The sequence below is a fragment of the Embiotoca jacksoni genome, unplaced genomic scaffold (assembly GCF_022577435.1).
Source record: "Embiotoca jacksoni isolate LCO1_2020_lvr unplaced genomic scaffold, fEmbJac1.0.p SCAF_49, whole genome shotgun sequence".
Taxonomy (NCBI): Eukaryota; Metazoa; Chordata; class Actinopteri; family Embiotocidae; genus Embiotoca; species Embiotoca jacksoni.
This window is the reverse complement of record NW_027185402.1, coordinates 401,575-427,503: the sequence shown is the minus strand read 5'-3', so window position 1 is coordinate 427,503 and position 25,929 is coordinate 401,575. Positions and strand designations below refer to the sequence as shown.

At 42.5% G+C, this 25,929-nt stretch overlaps 1 protein-coding gene across 1 annotated transcript in view; it reads right to left on the bottom strand.

Annotated features, from left to right (window-relative positions):
• LOC138210907 (ADAMTS-like protein 1) overlaps nucleotides 1-24,468 on the bottom strand; it is a 93,121-nt gene extending 68,653 nt beyond the window's left edge. Inside the window, exon 1 of the mRNA XM_069170291.1 lies at nucleotides 24,225-24,468. Within this exon, the coding sequence (XP_069026392.1) occupies nucleotides 24,225-24,281 (57 nt within the window). The 5' untranslated portion in view covers nucleotides 24,282-24,468. The remainder of the gene's footprint in view (nucleotides 1-24,224) is intronic.
• Nucleotides 24,469-25,929: the final 1,461 nt, after the last annotated feature.

Genomic DNA, 25,929 nt, shown 5'->3' with positions numbered 1-25,929 from the left:
AATCCATCATGCAGCTTCCCACCAAAAGGAGCATCTAAATGTTATTAATTATAATAGGGGGGGGGGGGGGGGGGTTTGAGGTAAACGGTCTTAATAATCCATCTCGGCAGGGATACAAGTACATCCTTATCTGTGCTGAATCTGAGCAAAATAAATGCCTCAGGATCACAACAAATGAAGACTTTCTATTTGTGGTCTGTTTGCTGCACTGTACATTTTTAGGCCACTGAAACCACCCGTACTGCAGAGTGAGAGAGTGACTGCTGTATCCCATCACATCAACACAACACTGGCAGCTGTCCAACTGTCCAGCCATCAGACATGAGCTGAGGGGAGTCTGCAGCAGCTGTGACAGCTCTCCCTCACAGCTTTTCATTAGTCCGATCGATTCACTGGCCCGTCTGCCGATCCCTGCGGTGGTGTTAAGTAACCGTGACGCTGACTTCTATCAGTAATGAAGCTGTGTGTGATAGCAAGTGTGTGAACACAAGGCCGCCCGCCATGACCAAAGAAGCCACAGAGATGCATGGTGCAGTGGTGTGTTTGAGAGAGCCATGACTAAGCAGTGGATTTCAACTCATAGTTTCATTCAAAACCTTACAGTGTACCGCAGACAAACATCTGTCCTCCTTCATCATATCAATTCGTAGAAGGATTAAAATAGACAGCTGGGTGGCACAATTACAACACAATGTTCCACACGTAGCAGGCCAACGAGTTCATTGTTTAGTGCTTGCGTGCTGCTGCACGACTGATTTAAAACACTGGCGTAATTTCACACATAAAGGTGACTGTGACTAGATGATTGATGATAACGGTTTACATGGGATTTTGTAGTGGCGCCCCACAAAGTCTGTTAACTTTCCATTCAGGTTTTAGCGTTGAGCCACTCATAAGGAAAATAACCCCGAAAGAGAGCTGGAGTTGAATTAAAGGTCCCATGTTTACACTTTTCAGAGGTTTTATTAGCAATCTTGATAAGAAGATATTTTTGTAGTTTTAGGTACCAAAAACAATCTCAATGTAGTTTTTAATTGCTTTGAAGCTTGTCTCTGGAGTCCTGACAAGAAATGGCTGTTTTATGTCTGTGCCTTTAAGGGGTATTGATATCAATGATCCTGATTGGCCACGGACAAGAATCGACCAAGGAAAAGGTTTGTGCCAAATTTTAAGATTCCTTGATTTGCTCATTTGATGAACGAGTTGATACTGATTTGGGAGCTAAAATCTACCATCTTACTGCATCTCCAAAAATAAACAGAAACGTTATCTTGCAAATATTTCTGGACTGTGCTGTTAATGTTTAGTATCTTTTGATGAGTGTAACACGTAAATTCCAAAAACAATCCCAATAGACAGAAAAATGCATGTTCAATGATATTTCTTTTGACCATTGACTTGTGGGGCCAGAGCTGGGATTTTGGTGTTTTTAAGGGCCAACAATCAAGTAGCATTGGTCAGAGACGTGTTCATTTCTCCAATTTTATCCATGATTCAATACAACATGCCACTGTAAATCTTTGCAGAACTGCCCCAAACATGGATTCCTCCATGAAATGCATGCAGGCAGTCCATGCCAGACCTCCCAGAAGACCAATCCAGTAATTGCTGTTTTCTTTGAAGGAGACAAAGCACAAACCTGGCAAGCTGTTGGCCTGAACCCTGACCACACATCACTGAAGGCCAAACAAATTAAAGCTTGGGGGTGTTCAGCAAGGTGCCGCAAAAGGACTTCTTTACCAGCAAAATAAGTGGGAGAGAGTAATTGCAATCTGCGAAGACTCAATTCTCATACCACGGCAAAGGCCAACAAATTTGTTCCGCAGAGTTTCCTAAACTGTTTTCACCGGCATCAACATGCGCTATGAAAGCACTAGTCCTCTCCAGAGCTGCGGTTACCACCGAATTACTGGAGCATTCCTGCTCCCAAATTAAGCCCCTCATTTGCGGAGTTGCCCGACCATCGAATAGTCTTAATTTCCAAATTCTGTGGCATTCTCGAGCCCTGATCTCATCTGGCTAGCAGCGAGGCTAATAATGAAATGCTGCCCTGCTTACAGCGTGGCATCTTTAAGTATCCAGCGCTCGGCTCCATAATCAACACTCCATTCTTCAATTGTGTTGTGCATTACTGGAAGGCAGCTGCACACTGGGCAAAAGTGAAAATAATTTTGGATGTTTACCAGTAAGCTGAGCTTTCTGCCAGTTACACAGACTTTAACTTACTGTCAACTGCTTTTTCTTTACAGTGTGTGCACGACAGTGGCCCCTCCTTTAACACTAAAGCGCTGTAGCCATGGTTGCGCTCCATCAGCTGATAAAAAGGAATGTTGCAGATTAAGCTGATGAAGATGAAACACATTCATATATTATAGACTCTAAATCCTGTAATTACGACCTTCAAAGGCCTTAATGCTGTGTAGACTCACAATGATACATGACCACAGCATTGAGGTTCATAAACCTATCATTGTGTTTGTTACATTACATCTGTACGTCCCTCTTTCTTGACACACAGACGATTAATTTTACACACTCATCTATTTAATGAAGACATGTTTTTATGAACTTCCAGAGCTGTACAACTAATATAATTAGAGCATCTGCCCTGCACGATGTGTGTTCATGTACAGTCACTTCATAAAGTGGTCAGACCCCTTCACCTACTGCACACTTTATAGTGTTGATAATTTAATTTAAATGATTAAAATTGCCTTTTTCCCCATAAATCTACACTCATTGACCATTCTCCTCTCAATAAAAGTCTCCTTGTACCCGCAGCAGAGAAACAGCCGCACAGCATGATGGTACCTCCACTGTGCTTCACTGTGGGGATGGCATCAGCCAGATGATGAGTAGTGCCTGGTGTTTGCCAGACAAAGTGCTTGGAGATCTGCCAAAATAGTTCAGTTTTTGACTCATCAAATTCGAGAATCTTTTTCCTGTGAAAAACGTGTTTTCCCTTTGATATTATTAATTACCGAGTGTAGACTGATGGGAATAAATGCCCATTTCATATATTTAAAATTTAATTTACAATTTAAAGGCAATAAAGTGTTCAAAAGTGAAGGCGTCTGAGTACTTTCAAAAGCAGCTGTATGTATATGACGACATGATGATGTGATACTGCAATAAAAAAAATTGTTTTTATCAAAAACAAAGAAAGAGTTCAGATGAATACATGATACATTTATGATTAACTGTTAAATTGCAAGTTTGGCCACTTGTGCACAAGCACAATGTCTCTGCATTGTTTGAGGTTATTAAAAAAAAAAAGGAAAATTCAAATGCATGAAAAAAATGGCGAAGCACATTTCTGTCTTTTGGCATACCAAGATTTAGTCCTGTAGTTTTATGCATCCCAAGCGCAAGGAGACGAGCAAAGTTACATGCTAATCCTATTCATAGGTTTGGACAGATGCCTGTGTGCATCTGGCAAAGTCTCAGAACAAGGCTTAATCATCTCCTCTTATCATTCCTTCTGACTTAATAGATGGAATTTAACTGTTTGAGAAAATCATGTCTTCATTTGTTTAAAAATATCAGGCAGTATTAGTTTGACTCTGAGTAAACTTCTACTGTACAGTATGTTGACAACTAAGGAGAAAAGAACAACAAAGAGAACTGAAAATGAAATAGTTAAATGATAAACTTGCACTCTGTTATAGGCAAGACCCAATATTAGACATTTGGATAATGCTAATGCTGTCCATCTGGATTTAGAGAGACATTAAGAGCAACATTTATTAAATACACCCAACACTATCCGTAAAATGTCACGTTTTTTAACAGTCCGATTGTTGCTGTCCTATAGTACCAGAATCGACACTGACAATAACTTAATTCACCTTTACAGGGCCCAAGTCTCTGTCTGGCACACTCTCCAAGATATCCCAACTTGACTCAACATTCTCCTGCAGCCAGAAAAACCACAACATCATGATGGCTCTGACAGGCGAGTTGGGGAAACCCGGTGATTTGTCTGGGGTCCTTTAAATATGACAATCACCCCAGGGAACTATATCTGAGACACAGAAAAGATCAGAGCTAGCAGTGTATTCCCCAGCGGTCTCCAATGATGCAGTCAACTTGATGTGACAGCTTAATGTTGTCCATCCATTGTCTTGTCAATATGTACAGATTCCAGAGGGGGCAATTATCCCAGAAGACTGACAGACAACAACCCTGACAGATGCTCTAGGAACTAAAAGAACAGAACAAGATATCTCAGGAAAGGTCAATATGCCACCAAAAATACCTCATACATGACACCTTAGAAAATGCATTTCAGAATGATTGATAATGGAAAATGAGTGTCGGGGATCGGCAGTTAATGCCAATAATGGAGGATGATTGCAGAGACCTGCGACAATGATAGCACGTCAGGAAAATGTATTCAAGCATCCATGTCATACTTGTGTAATTGACGACGAGAGGGAGCGGTTTGATGAGTGACGTCCCTGACGTCTGGGATGCAGGCAAAGTGGCGTTTGGAGAAGAGGGGCAGGTTGGATGGGGGCGAGTTGGCACATTTCGTCCTCCACATTCCCTCTGTATTAAAGAGACGGATCAGAGGCGCCATTTAAACTCTTAAACACGCCATCGGAGATTTATCTGACATCATGGGTGACTCCACTACAGGGGCCTCTGTTTGTCTAACTTTATGTTTCAGTGCGTGCGACTGCCCGTTTAACTCATGAAGTCTCTACTGTCTCTATTTATAGTCGTATCCTGTAAGGACTTCCAGGTTTGCTGTGATATTTGTGTTGTATTCTTATGATTTTGTTATGTTTTCCTTATTTGTTCTGCACGTATGTGCGTTCCAGGAGCTTGCATTTGTTCATTGCATCTGAAGCATGGCAGGTCACTCCCATGCAGGCTGAGCGACAGTGAGAGACAGCATACCATAAGTCTGTTTATGCATTAAGGCTCCCTATAGGCTCTGCTGACAAGCGCTCTGTTATCTCAGTAAAATCATTTAGCTCCACAGCAACAGCGGAGCCAGAAGTAGCTCCTCCTGCTTTCGACAGCGGTCAGTTTATATATAAAGCAAGGCCACGCCGGTTCATCGGAAATGGAAAGATTCAGTTGTCAGGGTGTTAACTGCACTCATCTCACCCCAAACTGCAGAAGAAATTCTTTCCCAAACAAACTATTGTCAGTTAACATAACACTTAACTTGTTCCAACAATGTGCGCTCAGAGGGACAGTCTCCAAATATGTGGTAGGAATTACTCAGCACTCTTGAAAGAAGTGCTGTTCCTCTGTGTACACGACTCAGTCCGTGCGTTTGTCTAATTCTAAGTACTTCGTCCTGAATGTGGAGATACTGCTGTGTGACTTCTACATTTGAAAATAATGAGGACGGCGACGGTTTACAAAGTGTGTTTTTGTGTCTGGAGTCAGATACCTGCGTTAATGTTCTCACCATCGAAGAGAAAAATGTATTCAAGTTTGGCTGAGAGTCAGACAGCAGCCAGAATGATTAACAACGTCAGCTCATGTCTGCAGAACAAACTTTTCTCGTCACACTGACAGCAACATGATAGTCCGCACTTTTTTTTTTCTTCCCCTGCTTTTGTTCTCTGTGGACTGTATCACTTGGCAGCACATTTGAGTTTGACAGTTAGTGTTACAAGATGGCAACTTAACATATTAGTTACATTTTTTTTTATTATATATTGGGTCTCATTTTTTTGTAGTTGTTACATCTTGGCACTTTTTGAAACAACGGGCTCTTGATTTGGCCAGTTAACTGCCTTTAGTAGCCTTTATCTGCTGTGGCTAGCTGCATGTCCCGGGCAAAAAGTTATTATGCTACACTATACTGCGATCAGCAACACAGAGATAAAATTTATGCTTTATTCTTTGTATTTTCAATCAGTAATTTTTTACATAGGATGAGGAATAACCAATAAATAACCAAAGTATCAGAGAAAATGGTCTGGCTGTGTTAGTGAAGTGCAAACTTCCCCAAATCCAAAAAAAAAAGGTCTTCCGTCTTCAAAGACCTTTGAAGTCTGCTAACGTCTTCAAATAAGAGTTCTTAAAAAAAAACTTTTAAAACCTTTATGGCTCTTAATACAAGCCCATATGTATGCTATGTTAACATAAGGTTCGAGTTACTGCTCTGATTGGACAATTTTTGTTTGGGGGGTGTCAATAAACTGTTATTATTATCATCAATAGAAATGATAATGGGAAGGAAATGATGGCTTATAAAAGTCAAGCAGTGATGAATTATCCTTTACGGGTGGGTCGACTTGAAGTGCCAAAGGCCGCAGGAGACAAGATAACGGTCTGTGTTTACTTGTTCATAATATGGGCTAGACCCGCTTGACAAAAAAAAAAAATTTGACATCTATCTGTGTCAACTAGCCAAAGATTGAGTGGCTCGCATCCCCTCCCTGTTGACTTTGGTGGCTCTCCATCAAACAAAATGGATACCTACTGTCACGCCAGGGATTTTGGGGAGAAAAATGAGCAAAAGTCTGAGAAATTAAGCTGACAAGCAGGGGAATGTTGACATGAAAGAAATATAGTGGAGAACGAAGCCACAGTAGCGCATTTGTCAGCCTTGTTCAGCCTGGCAGCGCAGCTCGTGCACTAAGGAAAGCGGCTGAATATGCGCTACTGAAATGAAAAAAAAAACGAAAAAAGAAGAGGTTTGAGGCAAGGCAAATAATTGGATTTGGCTCAGCCTGAACGTGAGTGTGTGCTCAGCAATGCGGCTGTGTTTGCACAGCTGGAGTGTGTGCCCAGGGTCATCTCAGCAGGGAGTGGGGTTTGGCACTGCCGGGCACAGCTACAGTACAAGCCCGCTGAAGAACACTGGATGCCTCTCCCTGTCCTTCCCTTCTCAGAAAAATGTGAGCCAAACTCAAAAGGGCTCACACAGGAGTCTGCTGACAAAACAGCATTTCAGATATGGAAGACATTTTTATTTTCTCCCACTGGAACTTTGGGGCAGACTAACCCATGATACATAAAAATAACTTTATCATATTGTACCGTATCACTAAGCCTCATCCACAGGGCACCAATTAACTGCATGGACATTGAGTGAAAACTGGCTATTATTGACTCCTCTTGTGCAAACACCACACTTTGTATCACTATCACATACACTAAAAAAACACCACTGATGCCTGTCTTTTAATGTGAAACTGCATTGATGGTATTACAGAAATGATGCCTTCCCAAAAGAGGGACTACAGTTCCAGTTTAAATAGGACAAACTTGACAGGCTTGCTGGAGAAGGCAGGTATGTTTCACCCTCAGAGATGTGGGATCTGTATCTTAAAACTGCTCTGGCTGCAGCTTCAGTTTGTGGAAGAAATGTTATTCTTCCAGAGTGAAGAGCAAACCTCTGGTGGCACGAAAACCAAGAGCAGCCAAGTGGTTTCTCAGCAGCACTGACATCCACACAAGCCGAGACACTGAACCAAAGTTTATTGTCAGGGGGCACAAGTATGACATGAGCGTGCGACGCCTCAGCGCACACTGCACCCTTCATCGTGCGGCAAAATACAGTTTCTGAGGGATACGTCATGCTCAACTTACAGCGCTAACACACACAAAGACAGGAGGATATCACATAAATCATTGAGTTGAACCCGTGTTACCTACATGCAGGCTGAAGACGAAAGCCTGAAGCTAATAAAGTACAGTATGAATGTGCATCAGGGGGGGGAGATGTAACTACCAGACCCTAAAAACTAAAAATCAGAGGGTCCATTGAGTTTTGGACCATGCATAGTGGCAGAAGAGATAACAGTGCCTGGAAAATGAATGGAATAGTATTACACCCCAACCTCATCCACTTGTGGAAATATAATACAATGCTCCTTATCAAAGATATTGAGGCTACCTAAATACCTGAGTGGCTTTGTTATGGACAACCTCGAACTTAAAGACATCGCTCTTTAAATGCTGGAGACATTTGAGACGCTACAACCTCGTAGGGGCATCTTCAGCCCCACTGTGATAGCGATTATCTGGCCATGAAAGGGTATCATTTTTTCTTACATTTAGAAAGTGGCTTTCAAAAGACGCACAGAAAAATTCCTGACGGAATTGACTTGTTCGGGCATCTTGAGTTTCAATCTGATAGCTCCAAAATTGCCTCTGCAACCAAAACCTTCGAAATGTGGCCCAGGCAGCCCTTCCATTGTTGCTGGTGTGTGTAACAGAGATGGCTGAAGATCCTGCGGGTTTCGCATTGGCTACAGATATCCAGGTGACACGGAGAGATCCTGAGGGTATACCTCAAGTCAGGAGGGGGCGATGAAGCCAATGAAAGCACAAGTACAGCTTTATGGTAATCTCGTGCCGCTGCTGAGCACCCCTGTGCTTTGGAACCGGGGCGTGACCTCTACAAAATCTTTCACTGCCACAAATCAGTGCACAAGCCAGCCTTTTTTTTTTGTTTGTTTCTTTGTGTTCTTACCTAGTTACAATCAAAGTAAAAATCATGTAACATGCCAAGAGAACACAAAATCCAAATAAGTCCCATTTGGCACCGTAAATTCGGATATTGATACAGGTGGCCTCCAAGACTGAACAATAGACGTTCCAATAACAGATCCCATTGGAAATTGAACAGGCCGACCTTGGCCGGGCTCTCCATTTCTGTTTCCAAGGATTAGAAAACCAACTGGACCCTTGAGATTACCCTGGTGCCTGTAAATGTGATGCCTCTAGCAGGTGGACAGGTAGTGAGCACTCTGTTAATCTTTAAGAGTTAGGTGGGCAGGAAGAAGGGAATTATGGGTCATGGAAAGGACAGAGAAGTAAAGGCATGTGCTGGGCCGGTGGGGTGAGCTGTGAGTGAGGGCAGCGTTGTCGGCTGTGGTGATGATGTTCGAATACCTTTCCCAGTTGAGCTTTCGTGCTATAATAATTGTCTGAGACCATTACAAATCACAACTGCTACTGGAACTATATACAGTATATGCAGTATATACAGTGTAAACCGGAGCTGACATTAGTGCTAATTTGTTCAGCAATCCCTATAAAAAATATCCACTGATAACTGTCAAAAGAAGTAAGACTAATTTCAAAAGTGAAAGATGTGCGGATCAACAGCTGCGTCAAACTTAAAATTGAACTGAAAGCCGACATTCGTATAAAGTTAAATTAATGCTAACTTCAAGCAATAGCGTAGGACCTTTAAATGCAAACACACAAAAACCTACAACTGCCAGTTAAAACACTGTATTTCATGGTACACTTAGTTTTTACATCTATTGTCTGGGGTGACATTCCCGTGCTGGACAAGTGAATACAATCTCATGCTCGTGCAGACCAAGCCCCTTGAGACGTCCGCCGGCCGAGCTGGCTAACACCCTGATGCCAACTTAAAAGTGGATCAAAATTATTCAACCAACCGTCTTTTATAAACATAAATAAATATGATCAAACTGAATGGATGAAATTCTGATGGCAAAACAAGTCATGTTTGTTCACTTTTCCACAGTTTTGCAGCCGCAGCCAGCAGTAGCAACAGAGTAGGCTACATTGGAGCTTATGACATAAGCACATGTCAACAGAGATTTTGTGATTACTCTCACTGGCAAAAGGGGGAGACAGAAGTTCATCACTGCAGATTTAGCATGATTAAGGAGTGTGGATGCAGTCATTGGCCTTATACCTAGACTGTTGAAGCCTAATTAAAATCTGGATGTTTGCCTCTGTGGAAACAACCACAACATTCTTTGGAGATGCAGGAAGGGAAACCCTAAAAAGCCTGACCCGAGCTTTTTACACTTGAAAAATGACTTATTAGGTATTCCATCTTCCAGACTTCACCATATATCCTCGCTCTTGTCAATTGCTATCAACAACAGAAATGTTATTAGACTGTTTAATGATGAGAGAACTCATTGAAAACCCATAGTTAGTGGTCACATTTTCATGGATCAGAACCTCATAAAATTTAAGGGGAATAACATGTTTTCCATCTTGTGAAAAAAAAAAAATTAATACACTGCAGAGTGAGTTTGGCACCATTAGATGGTTTCTGAATATTTAAACTATGATTACTCTAAACCTGTTATTATTTCAGGAATGCATTACACACTGCTGCTACATATGTATATTACTGCATTTAACAAGTGTAAGTTTGGTAATTGTTTAAGTTGTTTCTATTGCCTGATTCTTTTACTTCCTCTTTAAAATTGTACTTAAGAATGATAATAAACAGCCTTGTCTTTTGATTATTACAACTGAGAGGTAAATAGAACAAAAGAGGGACAGAAAAACTGTTATTACCACTGAACAACTCAGTGTCACGGATGAAGTTAGAGAAGATGGAAGCATACAGGGCTGTGTACACAGACAGCAGCCTTATGACAACAGCTGGGTGTGCCTGATATTAATGGGACACAAGTGGTGGATCTGCCCTGATTTACTTGCGTCATGCAAATAACTCGGGCACGCAAGTTCACCGAGGGTCCAAGAGCCAAGTTGGTGTGCAGTAAAAGCCCTCGACTTGCGCGGCTCAATCCAACATTCAGACCAATATAGCCTTCGACAAGTCAGACACCGGCTGGCTGTCGCAAAGTCCAACCTACAGGGGAGTTTTGCGGCCCTGTGCATGTGTGTATGTGATTAGCGGGTTCATTTGCTCTGTTAAATCTGGGAACTAATTGGCTAAGCCTCTGCAGCAACCTGGATTGGTGCAGCGGAAAGAAAAACAATCCATTCCTGGATGCTCTGGATCATCACATAAAAGCAGGGAAATGTCCTTCCAAAGTTATCTCCGCAGTTGGACCCAGCTCAGTACAGGGTGGGGGCTACAGCTCCAATCTGATGACATTGTAAAATTAGGTCGTAAAGGCCGTTGAAAACTATTGCACATGCAACAGAATGAAGGCCAAGTTATAATAAGCATGAATGCTGCTCATCTGCATTGTAATAAAATGCAAACTTCACATCTGGGCAAACTCCTACTATATTTCTATTTCTCTGTGCTAAAGGAAATCTTTTTGCCCTCAGTGGCCCTGATTCACACCTTCACTCTACAACATGGCACTGCAGAGCAACAGGGTGGGGTCCGTCCAGGGCCTTCACACACACCTATGACTTGTGCATGGGTTTGACCTGTGAGGAGCAGGAAGCCTGAGAGCTGAAGTGTGTCAGGGCCAGGAAAAGGGAGAGGCAGTGGATGAACCCCCAGACCCAGGAGCAGGGCTCTGCAGGAGCGCAGTGAGTCAGCCAGCGGGCATACAAGGCCAAGCCGAGGTGTCAGGAGCTATGACGGAAAGCCTGAAGCCTCACAAGAAGAGCAACAGGAGGGAATGATTTATAATGTAAGTAAATCTTTACGCTGTTTGCTGGGCTTTTCTCGAGAAGCACAAACAAAAGGCAGACATAAATCTCGTATGTGACGCAGATGAAAAAGATAGAAAGACGACAAAATGAAGAGAGACATGTAAGCTCACACTCGCATATTTACTTTCAGTAAAGATAATGGCATGCTCTAGCACGAATCACCTGAGGTTGCATTGCAGACACACATGGTTGCACGGATAAAAGTTAAAAGTGACAAGCGAGACAGTTTTGGCACACTTTGTTGAACATGAACCTACATCCTCCGCTGCAGCTCAAGGCGGTGTTCCTGCTCAACACACCTGCGCGCAACTCCGACTCCAGTTACTTAACAGCTGGCGCGACATGCAAACAATAACTTCAGACCTGTGCCAGACAAGCTGTGATTTATTTACGGTTTTACACCTTTATGTTTAATTTTTTTTTTTTAATTAAGCAGAATAGTTTCACTGCGGTATATTGCAACAGTTCTTGAAGCGTCATAGTGGTCTATAAATGTTTTGTCAGTGTTGCCCAATTTCACATCTGTTGTATAAATTAGCGGTCTGCAAGCTTAGTCTGGTTTCAAGGGAAATATTACCCTGCAAAAATATTTGTTGTCAGCACAGATTAAGTCACTGCAATTACAACCGCACACTTTAATATTAACATTGGGCGAGCAAGCAGCATTGAGGTGAGTGAGTGGCATTTCTGTTAGCTTTGGGCAAAGACAATAAATTCCAGACGTGTTGAGCGAAAAGGCTCATCGCCAGTTACATTTAGGTGGAACTATAATGCGCTCAGACAAAATGCTGAGCTGATTGATCATCCAACCGTAGCGCAGTTGGCTTCTGATTAACAAGTTTGCTACGGAAAAAATAGTTTGTTCACTTTTACAGATGTATTCCAGCTATAATTTAGGTTTTATTGTGAAAAATTTTGAGTCAAAGCCTATTTGTTCAGAGTGTTGAGCCATTTAGCAGTTAAAGACTCAAATGCAAAAAATGTAGAGAAATGTCAACTTCATACGCAAGCTATTTACAGTGTCGAAGCATTTATAGAAGTTGTGACCTCAGTCAAATCTGTGATAATTTGCACACATTGTCAGTACGCCACTGTGCTGTATTGATCATTATAAAGGTTAATAGATGTACAGGGAATGTTTGTCTAAGGAACACAGACCAGTGGGCCATAAACTCCTGACTTCACTGGAGTTTGAGTTGGTGTGGTGTAAGAGTTTTCTTCTCTTTTTAATAAAGCTTGTGTGAAGATTGAAAGTAAAAAGCACATGGGCCCTTTTCCACCGCAGCAACTGGCTCTACTCGACTTGAATCTACTGGCTTTTGGTGCCAGGTAATTTTCCAGATTGTTGTTTTGGCCAGTTCTTCCTTTTTCCCCACTGCAACTGTAATGGTGACGATAAATTTACAAAAGATATCTATAATTTGATGTCTGAATTCTGTAATAACATTAAGAAAAGGGAGTATAGAGAGCTCTGCACTTTATCAAAAAGATATCTAAACAGTTACTTATTTTTAGAAGGGCAAGCAATTGAGTCATCTCCATTCAAACCTCAACAAAAAGAAGTTCCTTTACGACGACTATGCTGACAATCACAATAAATATGCGGCACAGCGTCGTTTCAGGGTCGTCAGTACGAGTTAACACCCATTAAAATCTCTTCCGGTTATACCTTGTATCCCTCTGATATAAAGTGGATCAATGTTTCTGGGTGTGTCCTCCAAAGCCACCAGCTAACCTCTTGTCAAAGGAAACTAAACATCGTCATCATCCTGCGTTCGTCGTACATTTATTCTCTCCGTTTATGACCTGTCATTGTCTCCTTCATTCCCTTATACTAAGACCTCCACCTGTCCGAGGGCTGCGCATAATTGTCACAGACCCGATTCCCTCTGATCATGTAATGATTTGCCCGTAATGATTACTTTTTCATGCGATGATGAGAGCAGTTTGTACCTGTACGGCAGAGGACCTGCCGCCAGCCACATTCCTGCTGCGCCCTCCTGCCAGTCAACGTCAGCTTATGCACTTGTCTCACACTGACACGCACATCTTTCACCGGTTTAGTCTTTCCCTGATGAAGACCAAACACACAAGTGGATCTTGCTCACTCTTTGGCTTTGTGTGTATAAGCACAGACATTTTTTGTTCGTGACAACATGCCTGTTTTCTCTCCGTGTCCATCAAAGCCTCTCCCTCATTCCATCGTCCTCCAGCATTCACTGAATAAGTCCGCAGTAAACCTCAGCTCACCTCAAGGCATTATGTCACGTTGTTCTGCAATTTAATGGAATCCAAATCCATTTGGAAGTGTGACGGTAAGAAGATGTAGCGTGCACCTGGAGTAAATATCAGATGAAATATTGAGTGTGACAGATGAACAGACGGACGTATCCCCGCAGTCACTTAAAATGTTAGCAGCTCTTTCAAAAGAAATGAGGTTATTTCTTGAGGTCAGTTGTAAGAATTATTATTCACTGATCTTCCTCCTGAGTTGAAACTATTCATTTAGACCAAAATATTGTCATCTAGAGGGTTAATCCATAAAATGTAGCCCTCAAATGACCTTGAACTTGAAACCAAATCACGTTATAAGGAATAAATTGATAAAGAAAGGAAACGGAAGTGAGAAAATAAAGGAACTTAGTTCACTGAGGAGTGACTCTGGAACGCTGAGAGGTGCTACATCATCAATAGTTAAATTCTAATGATCAAACAATTATTCATCCGGTCAAAAAATGGCTTATCAATCAGCAATTTTGATTGATTGACAATTTATGTTGTTTTTTTTAAGTCGATTATTGAGTAAAATTTCTGTTAATCACCGGTTACAGGTTGTTAAATGTGAGGATTTGCTGCTTTTCTCTGCTTTATAAAGATTAATATATTGATTAATATACTTCCATTTTAAACTGGTGGTTGGACTCAACAAGAGGAACATGAAAAATAATGTTCTGCTGCTGAAATTTAAATCTTTTCTTCTGGAATTACTTCAGATGTTCTTTTTTTTTTTTGTGAACTCCTGGATAGTTTTACATCCTCAGGCCTCTGCCAGTTCTATTTATTCATCCATTTATTTTACAGCAGTGGTCCAACCACTAAAAAATATTGTTTACTTCTTTTGAGTGACAATTTATTTATCTGTTCATTTCAACAAGCCCTTTAGTGTATCATACTTTGAAAGATGATTTACAGATGCAGAGTGTGCTGAGAGAGCTTGTCAGGAACATGAAGAGAGAAGTACTTCACCGAGAGCTTAAATGATCTAAACTCGCAGTTAGATTTTTCCAGACCGAGCTAACTCTGGTATCTGTCATACCATCGAGGTGGCTTCACAGGCCACCTGGTCACCACAATCCCAACTATTCCAGCTATGAAGCAAATCATGTCGAGATGAGAGAAGAAACTGTACCGATAACACAAAAGACTTCATTTAAGAGAGCAATCTGCCCCGTTAAGGTGAAGGAGGAGCGTGGGTGGGGCGGGGGTTGGTGGGGGAGGGGAGGGGGGTGAGTGACATGCTCAATGTCAAATGTGCACTTTTCCAGGTCACGGTTGTCAAATACTTTTCAGGCTGCATACCTGTCATCAGGGAAGCAGGAGGAGGGGGAGGGGGTGCTGAGAGGATTCGGACCGCAGGACGACAGATTCAAACAAGCAGGATACATGTGAGACTGCATTTTTTTTGCGCGTGGTACAAGCCCCCCCACCCGCCCCCACCGTGGATGATGTCACTGCATGCTGGGGACTGAATTCCCCTGTGGCACTTCAAGCGCAACACCAAGGCGAGACAAAGGCCGTCAGCGAGCTGATAACTGAGAATAACAAAGACCTGCGGGCGCATTTTTGTCATAGGGGTAATCATTTTCAGAGGTCAAACATCAATCACTGCAAAACATACAAACAACAAGACTGTACAGGCTTTTCTGAAAATATGAAAAAAATTAAGTAAAGGTGAGTCACAGTTGGCAGTCGAGTTCACGGTTAGTTCAGACCTGCTTCTAGAGACGAGATACTACCACCCCTCGTACCTGAAATGTTCTCTGTTTGGTTGAAAACAGATTTTCCTGAACAACACATGTGCAACTTAAACTCAATAATGCATGTTTTTGTGTGCAAGTCATTGTCACTGAACTTTGTGATTTTTGTTTTTTGCCTGAACTACTACAGATCTCCCGAGGCCTCTCACACTCTTATAAATAACACATAAACACTTAAAATACACTCGTGCTCCAAGACCACACAGATTTCCCAGGCGGGGGTTTCCTCAAAGGGGACACCCGGGCCTCTTTATATCTTTATAAGGGGCCAGTAAGTCTGTGCTTCGATCTGTGCTGTGTCACTGCTCACCACAGCGTGTGTGTGTGTGTGTGTGTGTGTGTGTGTGTGTGTGTGTGTGTGTGTGTGTGTGTGTGTCTGTAAATGCATTTCACAGAGGGCTCTGTGGCCTTGGTAATCCCTGCAACAATCTGGGAATGAGGAATTTAGATGGACCTTTGGCTCCTGTGGTCACACCACACACTGAAGTCACAAGACTGCAGGCGCACACACACACACACACACCTTTGATGCCAAGCACAATGATTCAAGTACTGTACACAAGTGCCTTACTGAGGTGATTCCCTTTTACACTAATTCATACTTCTACTTCACTACATTGGAGGGTAAATACTGTACTTTTAGTGCACTACGTTTGCTACAGTAACTTTGTAACAAAGGTTTTTTGCAAATCCCATTATTCACTTTAAGATATAATACTTCAAAATAGATGAAAATATTTTGTTCAAATTAGCTCCACATCAGTGCACTCTAACATTCTGCTGCTCAAAGGTTAATGCATCAGTATTAACAAACCAGTCCTTTAATACCTGTCTGCTAATCAAGCAGTCGATAAGGTTAGCTTAGCATAAAGAGTGGAAGCAAAGGGAAACAGCTCGTCCTCAAAAAGCTGTCTTTTTGGCAGGGTGTCTGTTTGATTGACAGGCCTGTGGTGCAGTCAGGTTTCCGCTAAAGGTGGGCGGGATGTAGGTTTCTTGGGTTCTCAATCGGATTGAGTCAGATCCACCAAGTTAACAGATGCTCATCAAAACATTAGAAGTGAAAACAGTTGGTGGCGCTAATTCTCCACTCGTACCATGAAACCATAGCAGAAGGGGGTGCAGCGAGATGATGTCATAAAAAGAGCACCAGCCAAACTTCATACACTGGAAAACAACGTGGAAACAGTGACGGCGAGATGACATTTCTGTTTCTGTTTCATCCTGCAGATGAATGGAAACAATTCTAACAATTTTTCAAAATAATTGCAGACAGCTTACATATTTGCGATCAGGCGATTATGTAATAATTGTTACAGACCCACACAGTAATGAGTTAACAGTTGCCTTTTGTTTTCCATGTGCACATGCAGAATGTACATGCATCACTTCTTGCAAGAGCGCAAACCTGTGGATAAATGCCAGCTGTAAATAATATAAAACTCTCTGTAATAACTTTTTTTAATAATATATTTTGTTATCTAATGTTTATGCCTAGGAAAGAGCTACATGGGACACAAAGGTATGTACATTTACACAAAGACTCCCACACCTACTACTTTGCATGATTACATGCTCATCAATCTGCTTCTGTGGACGTATGCATTGTAATCCTAATAGCATATCATTTGTAACGGGGTCTCCAGTGTTTAGTTCTGGCCGCCCAGCGTTTACTCAAAGCACATGTGGCCACGGGGGGAAACAGATGTGAGAACCCCAGGAAGCATCATTAGCCTCGCAAACATCCAGCACAGCAAGCCGTGGAGACCCTGTCAGGCAGCAGCACAGCAGACCCTCAGTCAATCAGGTTTCCACTGCATTTAGTTGTCCGTCCGTTCTTTTCTCCCTTAACCCTGACTTTTCTCACACTCGTACACAATCTCCTCTACCCCCCCCCCCCTCCCACCCAAAGGAGTGAGGTCAGCGAGCAAAATAACCGGTCTCGTATTTGTTTTTCATGCCTGTCAACCAGTCAGTGGATTTGGAATCACTGCATCTCCATTTTGTCCAAGAAGCCACACTTGAATATTTATGTTTTACTTTCCCACTTCATGCTCGTGGCTTTGTTCTACATCCCTCCTGCTTGGCCTTTTGCTCTCCGTGCATGCTTCATGCAACTCTTCCCTTCTCACTCCATCAATATTGCTCTTTTTTTCCATTTCTTCAGACATCTGTGTGTCTGTGTGTGTCTCTTTCTCCTCTCACTATCACCTAAATCTACATCAGCATCACTCCATTAATATCCCACTCCTTTGTGGCACTCACCTTACACCATTAAGTCTCCAAGTCTGTGACAGTTCTGTTATATTTTACTGCATTTTATTTTACCCTGGTCATTGACAAAGATGTTATTCAATTTTTTTTTAATTTTATTTATTGCTACATCTGGTGTAGTTCTTAGCATTGACCTGTGTGGCACATTATTTTTTTTTTACCAAATTAAAACTTAACAGTCTATTGTCCTGTTCCTCTTTCTTCTGCCATTCTTGACCTTTTTGCCTCAATCATCCCCTCTTCCTACTCTGTAGTGTCCAATCTGGCTTCTCTCTCCTGACAGTGCTCCCCAATACTCATTCAACAGACAAACACACACTCACACCTCCGACCTGCACCTCCCCTCTAATTAGGCATCATGAGAGGGGCCAGAGTGCTCCTTCTCCCCTCTCGTTAGCACCACTCCCCGGCACTCCTGCTGCAATCCCACCCCGGGATGGGGCTGGGGTCAAGGCCGGGGCAGAACAGAACAAACAGAGCTGCATGCATGTGCTCGAGCCAAGACCGAGCTGCTCGGCTGCGAGGGTCTGCGGCTTTTGAGATCAGCTGTGTGTGAAAAATGTGCAGGCCAGATGATGCACGGAGGGCCCCGGCTGCTGCAAAAAGAAGTTTGAGCTGGCGTCCAGGAACACACAACAGGATAAAACAACAACACTCAATCACGCTGATGGAGGGGACGTGGGCTCGCTGCAGATGGAGCACAAGATGTTTCGTTAGAGGAACAGAATGCCAGATGCTCGGCTTTCAAGCTCAGGAATGACAAATAAAGCTCAATGATGAAGGAACAAATACATTCACAAGGGGCTCCACAGGAAACAGAGCAGGGACAGAGGGCAGCCACCTGCAAAATCACAATAGAGCCGACTATCCAGGATGGGCGTGGGAGCTCCAGAGGCTATCACTGCTGAAGTGGATCCAAAAAGGTCCCTCTGCTGTAACGTTGCCATCTACTGGCAGCCCTTTATCAATGCGTGACAGCGGCATCATTTCTAATCAGAGCTTTGCAGTGTGTGTGGCACAATAACACATATTTCCAATGAACCACATGAAACCACAAAAACTCATTATGCTTTCTGTCACTGCAGCCTGAACAACTTGTCCTCTTATGTACACGCTGGCACCACACTGCAACATGATTCCAGGGAGTTATGGCATTTACTGGCACAGGCCACTTTGGGCACTCAGTCACAGCATGTTAATAGAACTCAGCATAAGTGATCAAAAGGTAAACAACACTATCAGGTTCTACAAGGTTTTGGAGGAAACAGCAAAAGCTATGCTGTCCCATCCACATCTTTTTCACAAAGACTGGTTTGTTCATCTGCTTCTTATGTTAAAGCAATACTTTGACATTGCTCATTCACATTCTTGCCCAGGGGAAGATTGGTACCCCTCTCATTTCTATTCTAAATATGAATCAAGAGGTAGGGGACGGTGAGCTTAGCTTTAGCACACACCACAACCTGTGTTTTTTCTACAGCTTAAACAAATGAGCTTTAGAGGTTCTGGCTGGCACAGAACATAGCGAGCTGTATCCCCCCTGTTTCCAGTCTTTATGCTAAGCTAAGATAACAGTGCACTGGCCACAGCTTCATATGCAGTCTAAAGACATGAGAGTGCTGTTGATCTTATGATACAACTCTCAGCAAGACACCAAGGAGAGATTTCCCCCAAAATGTCCAACTATTCCTTTAAAGCAACATTAACACACTTTCGCAGAGAAGAAGCAACAGCAGCCTCTTTGGCCACAAGTGATATTTACACAAATACTGGAGTTATTGGACATAACTAACAAAATAGAATCATAATTTCAAAACAAACCAGCAATCCCATTGTGCACTAGCATCAAGTCAGAATACATGGAATACCAGCAAAAAGAAAAGCTAGTCAACTAAATTAACCACTTAAATTCCCCTCACACAAAGTGAGGCAAACCTGGGTGGCGGCTGGCCAACACAGCCAGACGGCAAATGACAGAGTGGCTGGTGGTTTGTAATGTAGTGGCGTAAAGCCGCTCTATGTGGGATATCGTACCCGGTCATCACAAGTTACATAGTGCAAGAACAGGTGTTTAGAGCACAGTGTGGAAATGAAAGCATCACCATTCTACTTATCATAAGTCAATGTGCCAGCTGTTGCTATTTTAAGGTAAAATAGTTGCCCAATGGTAATTTAAAGGATACTGAGGTTCCACAGTGAACAACAAAAGCGCTTTTTACACTGTTCAATCGGAACAAGTGTCATCACCGGGCGTGCTTAAGAAAGGGGAAAATGGGTGTCATTCTTTTTTTCTTCAGTATCAGGATTCACAATACGCTAAAAGAAAAAAAATACAAATTGGAGATGAGTGCTTCACCAAAGCTTTGCAATTGGTTTATTGCAAATACTGTTGAAACGGAACTTTCTTTGAGATTCAAAATCCAATAGAAGCTGCCATCTCCTGTTCTGTTTTCCGTCATTGGCCCATTGAGAATGCTGTGAAGCTACTTCCTTTTGGCCCAGCTTTACAGGGATGCACGCCTGTTCTCTGGATTTCCAGGGTCAGAAGAGCAGCATGCTGGCACACTTGAGTAGGACACTTGGGAAACACTGCTACTGTGCCAGGAACACAAAGAGCGCCGCATGAAAAGTAAAACATATTGTGGGTACATCAACAATTTATGCAAACTTGGTTACCAGTGAATTTTGTCCTTGAACTGTAAGTAACAGTGCACACAGGCACACACACACTTCCACACTAAACAACCCTCAGTCTCACTCCACAGATTAAGTCCATATGGGAACAATGAGATGAGTATGAAGGCTTTTGCAGCGTAACTGAAAACACTCGGTCTTGTTAACGCACTCCAAAAACTTGCTGCGTCCATCCATCACTGGCCAGATGTTCTCTGAAGCCTTTTCCTTTCCTCCTCAAGAGGGACCAATCCCTCTCAAAATTAATTCACTTCCCGTTCCACTCCAGTCCACAACAAAGGCCCTCATGAAAGCTAATTGGATGGTTTGTGGTCCTTATGATCAGACGATCGAGCCGAGGAGCGCGTTTCAGGGAACAAGACATGTTGTTGTTGACGGATGCTCACTTGGGACCATTTGCACACCGTGACCCCACTTAATCCTTCCATTAGACCCCAAAGCTTCCCAATCCTGAGGACTTCAATACACGCTGCATTAAGACTCGGAGAGGGACCATTTCCTTGAATAAACATCAAAATCTGTTGCTTTTGTGGCCGATTTCCTTGTGAATTCCAGCGGAGAGGAAAGGCATGTGGTGAAGCGAGTGTGGCAGCTCTACACTGTGATGAAGTCAGATTTATATCCATCAAATGTTGAAGCCATACACCACATGATTCACCAGCAACTCCCAAAACGGGAGAAATATTATCTGACTAAATAGAGATGTCACTGTCACACAGTGATTGTTTGTCTGTGTTTTATTTGCACCAATACTAAGGGGACTAATCTCATTTATTCACCTCAATCTGTGTTGTAATAAAGAATTAGACCAAGTTTTAAAGTGGGCACCAACCTCATTAAATATAATTGTTAAATGTCACCATTCTATATTAAATACAAATTCCTATATAGGGCTGTGTCTTGTTCGAAGATTTTCTACTGGTGTCGATACCGGTTCTTTTTTCAATTCCAATATTATACAAATCCATTTTAAGAAAAAGAAAATTAAATTACACAATATGGTACAAATCCTTAATTTTCATGCATTTTAGAGGGGGAGAGTGAAACCCTAGTTCCCTGAACGCCTCATATGGAAGCTACCGCTTGACGCAACCATTTACAGATGTACCGTAAATGCCTTACATCAGTAGATACAACCTTTCCGGCTGCACACAGATAACCCTCCTATTACTGCAGCGCACCCAACACCAACAGGTGACAGAAAACTTAAGTTACATAAGTTTTGACAGGAAACTTAAGTTACATAAGTTTAAACCAAGGGATTTTAAGGAAGTGGGTGGGTCGCCCGAGTGAAGACTATGTACTGCTATGGCTCTCTGGCATTGAGGAGATTTACGAAGCAAAAGTGATGCGTTTCAAAACAAAAATTGGTGTAGATGTAGCCCAGGAATCGAAAATTTGGTACTACATGACAAGGCATTTTTTTAATGCTAGAACTAGCTGCAATTGGAGTTAAAAAATTTTTTAATTAAATTAAAAAATTAAAAAAATAAAAAACATAATAGAGAATCTATAGAACAGTATCAGCCGTGAGTTTGGGTTTTGAAATCTGTGCAGGGGTGAGAAGTTGAACTGCCAGAATTATAGTACGTACAAGAACCGCTTGCCTGCTGACAGGTTACCTTTAACAAAGGTTCCCTCTGGTGAACATACACGATGGCTTTACTATCGCCGCTGCAACCTGACTCAAAGCAGTCATGGGCTCATGTATGATTACAGGATGGGTCTTATAACGCATAGAAGAATGCAGTTCTACGTCTACTCCAGATGGATATCTTCTTTTGCACAAAACATACCCACACAACTTCACCATAAAACTCTGATTAGTTTATTTGCATCATAGCGTTAGTAAGTGGATTTAAAATTAAGAGAGACAAGTGCCAAAAAGAACAGAATTTAAAGCAAACAAAAAGGACTTGCTTTGCTCCTCAGCCCCGGCAGGTGCCAAATCACTATTTACAGGCCCTAACGTTGGTGCTCAGAGAGATGCCAGTGTGTCTTTTAAGGGCACAGCTGCCTGCACACTCTGCTGCCTTCAAATCCCCATCCAGCATAAACTGGAAAAAAGTGTTTCGGGAAGGTTCCACTTTTCTGCACAAATCAGGGGAATAGAGTGAGAGCAAGTAGACCCTCCAAGAAATCACTCGAGGTATGCCATTATGTCACCCACAAAGGAAGGCCTATTCCATTTAGGGGTTGGAGCCACAGGCCATTTGGCCCCCACACACACAAATCACACCAGTACAACTTCCAGCAGCCATACACACAAATATAGAGTCTCATTCTTTTGCCAGATAGTAAAGCACATTCTGTGACCCGAGAGCACGGATGAAAAGAAAAGGCCACCACAAAACAGGGACCCTCGGAGGCAGCACTTGTTGATCCCTGACCCCCCGCAGCAAAGCGCTGGGTCAGTTTGGTGTGTGTGAACAGATAAATGTCCAGTCATGCTGCACACTCGCGCCTTGCACAGATGGGAACGCTTGTCATCTGCCGACCATTTGAAAAAAGTAAAAAATCAACCGAGTAATTTTTCAGTCTCGCTATTTGACAGACAAAAAATAATCAAACCACAACACTTGTAATGTAGTCAGAATGAGGATGAATCACCTTTTTGGACATTTAGAATGCTGTAAAGAACACAAAATTACTAATATCGTGTTCCAAACACCTGAAACAGACATGTGAATTATTCTAAATGTATTATTTGACAGGGATCATTTCATTTGTCCAGATTTTAAGGGCTTTAGCTTCACGAAAGGTTCAGTGCAAAACCCTCTACAGCCTCACACTGATGTTTCTACTCATACAAAGCGCCTGTGTGTGCAAACATCCCCATTTTCTCTCAAACATTTAAACTGTAACATAATCAGGCCGGTGCTGGACAGTGGCCTGGAAAGAGCAGCAAAGCCTCGAGTGCTCCTCTGTCACGGACATCCACTGATTACAGTGTGGACGTGCTCAACTGGGCTACGCAGCAGCCAGGGTGTCTAAACCCCAAATCACCTTGAAGTGCTATTAGCACCTGTCGTGGTCATTTACACATGCTGACAGTGGCACCCCACCCCTCTGTTCGAGCCCTAAACTCTGTCTGCACGCCAAACAACTGCTTTGTGTTCCACTCCAAACTCCTGCACCGCTCTTCACGAAGCAGCTTTTACACAATCTGGCTCCCAACACTCATGCATGCTCATGAAGGGTCTTCGGTACATAAAAGGGAAGAGGTAATTCAGTAGTGATGAGTGTAAACTGAGTGAGCTGATTTTAGAAGTTTGTTCAAGGCAGCACTGATAAGCTGTGACCTTTCAGAGGATGACGCTGCTCTCTATGAAATTTCAGGCCTGTGGGTGTCAGCCTCTTGTGATTCAGGAGAATTTAAACACACAGCAAATTCATGTAAATGTCAAATCACATGTTAATGATCCAGATTTTTTTTTCTGTAATTAATAGTCCTTTAGACTCTTCCCTCACCTCATTCCCAGTCTTGGACCTCCGGCATCACTGGAGGATGCTGAAGAGTACTGAACTAATCCAATGCAAAAATAGTTATAAAGAAATTTATAAATAAAAATCTGAAAAATCATTCTCATGTTTATTTTCGTGATTTTTTAAAAACAAAATATGGTATGGCCCTTAAGGGCCATGTACAAATCTCTACCTCAGAGCAATCATTGTAATAAGTTAGAAATGGATCTAATGAAAACGTAATTTATATATCTGAAGCCATCTGATTTTCTTCCTATCTTTACAGAGCAGGTCAACCTCGGAGCAACAGGTGTCTCCTTTCGTTCTTATTAAATTGAATAAATGCGCTCACACAGCAGTGACGTCTGCTTTCTCCATTCTTCAATGACTGGATCGCAACCTGTGAGCGTTAAAAGAATTTACCTTCACAAAGACAGCGAAGAGAAGCAATCCTGTCGTCCACAACCAGGTCCCAGTCATCTCGGACGCAGACTATCAGCAAACTGCTCAGAGACTATGGGGTGCCCGCTCTCTGCGCGCCTGTCCCGGTCCGTCCCGGTCCGTCCAGTCCCTCAGGCAGAAAGACGTCCGCTCTCCTCTCCGCGCTACGGCTCCTGTTTCCACAGAGAGGAAAAGGTAAAAGTCAGCCAAGAAAGGACGGAGACGACATGACACTCCACGGCCGCTTCCAGATATTTTGTTCCCCCGGCAAACACGTTGCTGCTAAATTTATGTTTGCATACCAGGCGTGCGTCAGGAAAAGGGTCTCACCCACCTTACATTCTTAAAGAAACATACTCCGGGGCATTACGCGCTGATGTGCTGCTCAGTGCAGAGGCATCCAGAGTTAGTGATGCTCGGTGGTTTTTCTGGGTGCGTGTCAGCGCTGACTTTCATCTTAATGGATGGCTGCATTCACAACTCTTTTTACACTTGTAGCCCTGACTGACTAGTCTGTGACTGTAAACTGGATCTTACAAACCACAGACCAGTTTGATCAGGACTGATGTAAACAGGACATCAAGCTACTGTATAATAATTCTTAAAGATTTTGACAAAATTAGTCTGGAAAAGCTTGAAACTACAAACAGTGAAAGAAACCCTAATTCTTAATTCAATGCTCTGAAAAGTTCAGTTTAACCTCAGGTTCTTTGGAAGGTTCTTCCCTCAGGCCAATTTCAGTTCATGTGGTATGTGCATATTCAATCTTTGGCTCAGCTAATGTTGATCTCAGTTCATGGACAACTTTGAACCCATAAGAGCAACCACAGGTTCTTACATGAGGGCTAGATAGTTACTGCTTTAGTAATGACTTGCAGAATCATCCTGAAGATAAAACAACACAAGAAAAGTCCCTTTGTCTCCCGTACACCCGACTCCCTTTCATCATGTGGACCACAGGTTCCCGGGCTTCAGCCGGAACGTGGACCATGTGTTGTCGGCTGCGCACCAAGTTGAGGATTGTGCCTACTTTTCACAGCTTTAGATTTAGTCACAAGTATGAAATGCATTAGTCTTTCAAGTTGAAGGGTGCGGCGTTGCCAACCATGTGCCATTTAAGGTCAAGGGGAGTTTTATCTGAATCAGACTCTGACTGCTTATGAACTGAGATCAACTGGATGGAATGAGACATTCATACTTTTGGCGTTTGCTGGCAGATGATGTGAAATCCGCTGTTGTTTCTGATTTACCTCAATGAGACCCATGTCATTCCTTTTCACCATCCAATGAAAATGATTTAAAGTGGATCATATTTTTTGTGCAATTTCATGAAGGTCTCGTATATCCTGGGACATGAACTCCACACCTCCAAAATGTGGGTCAACATTAGGGTCAAATATTGACCCTGACAGATACGTTTAACAACTGGCTCTGGAATTTATCAGACAGCTTGGCAACTCTTGTATTTTGAAATGTATTTACTGACTCAAAAAGCAACACTAAATGTTCCACTTCAACGAGGAAGGAATTCTGTTTTACAATTGATGGCTGAGGCCAGAAGCTCCTCTTCCGTTTCATCGCATACCTTCATTAAACTAAGAGACATTAAGTTCTTTGAAGCTCAGCCCACAGTGGTGGGGCATTATAACTTGCTTGTCGCTTTTGAAGCTGTCCAGGGCCACCGTAA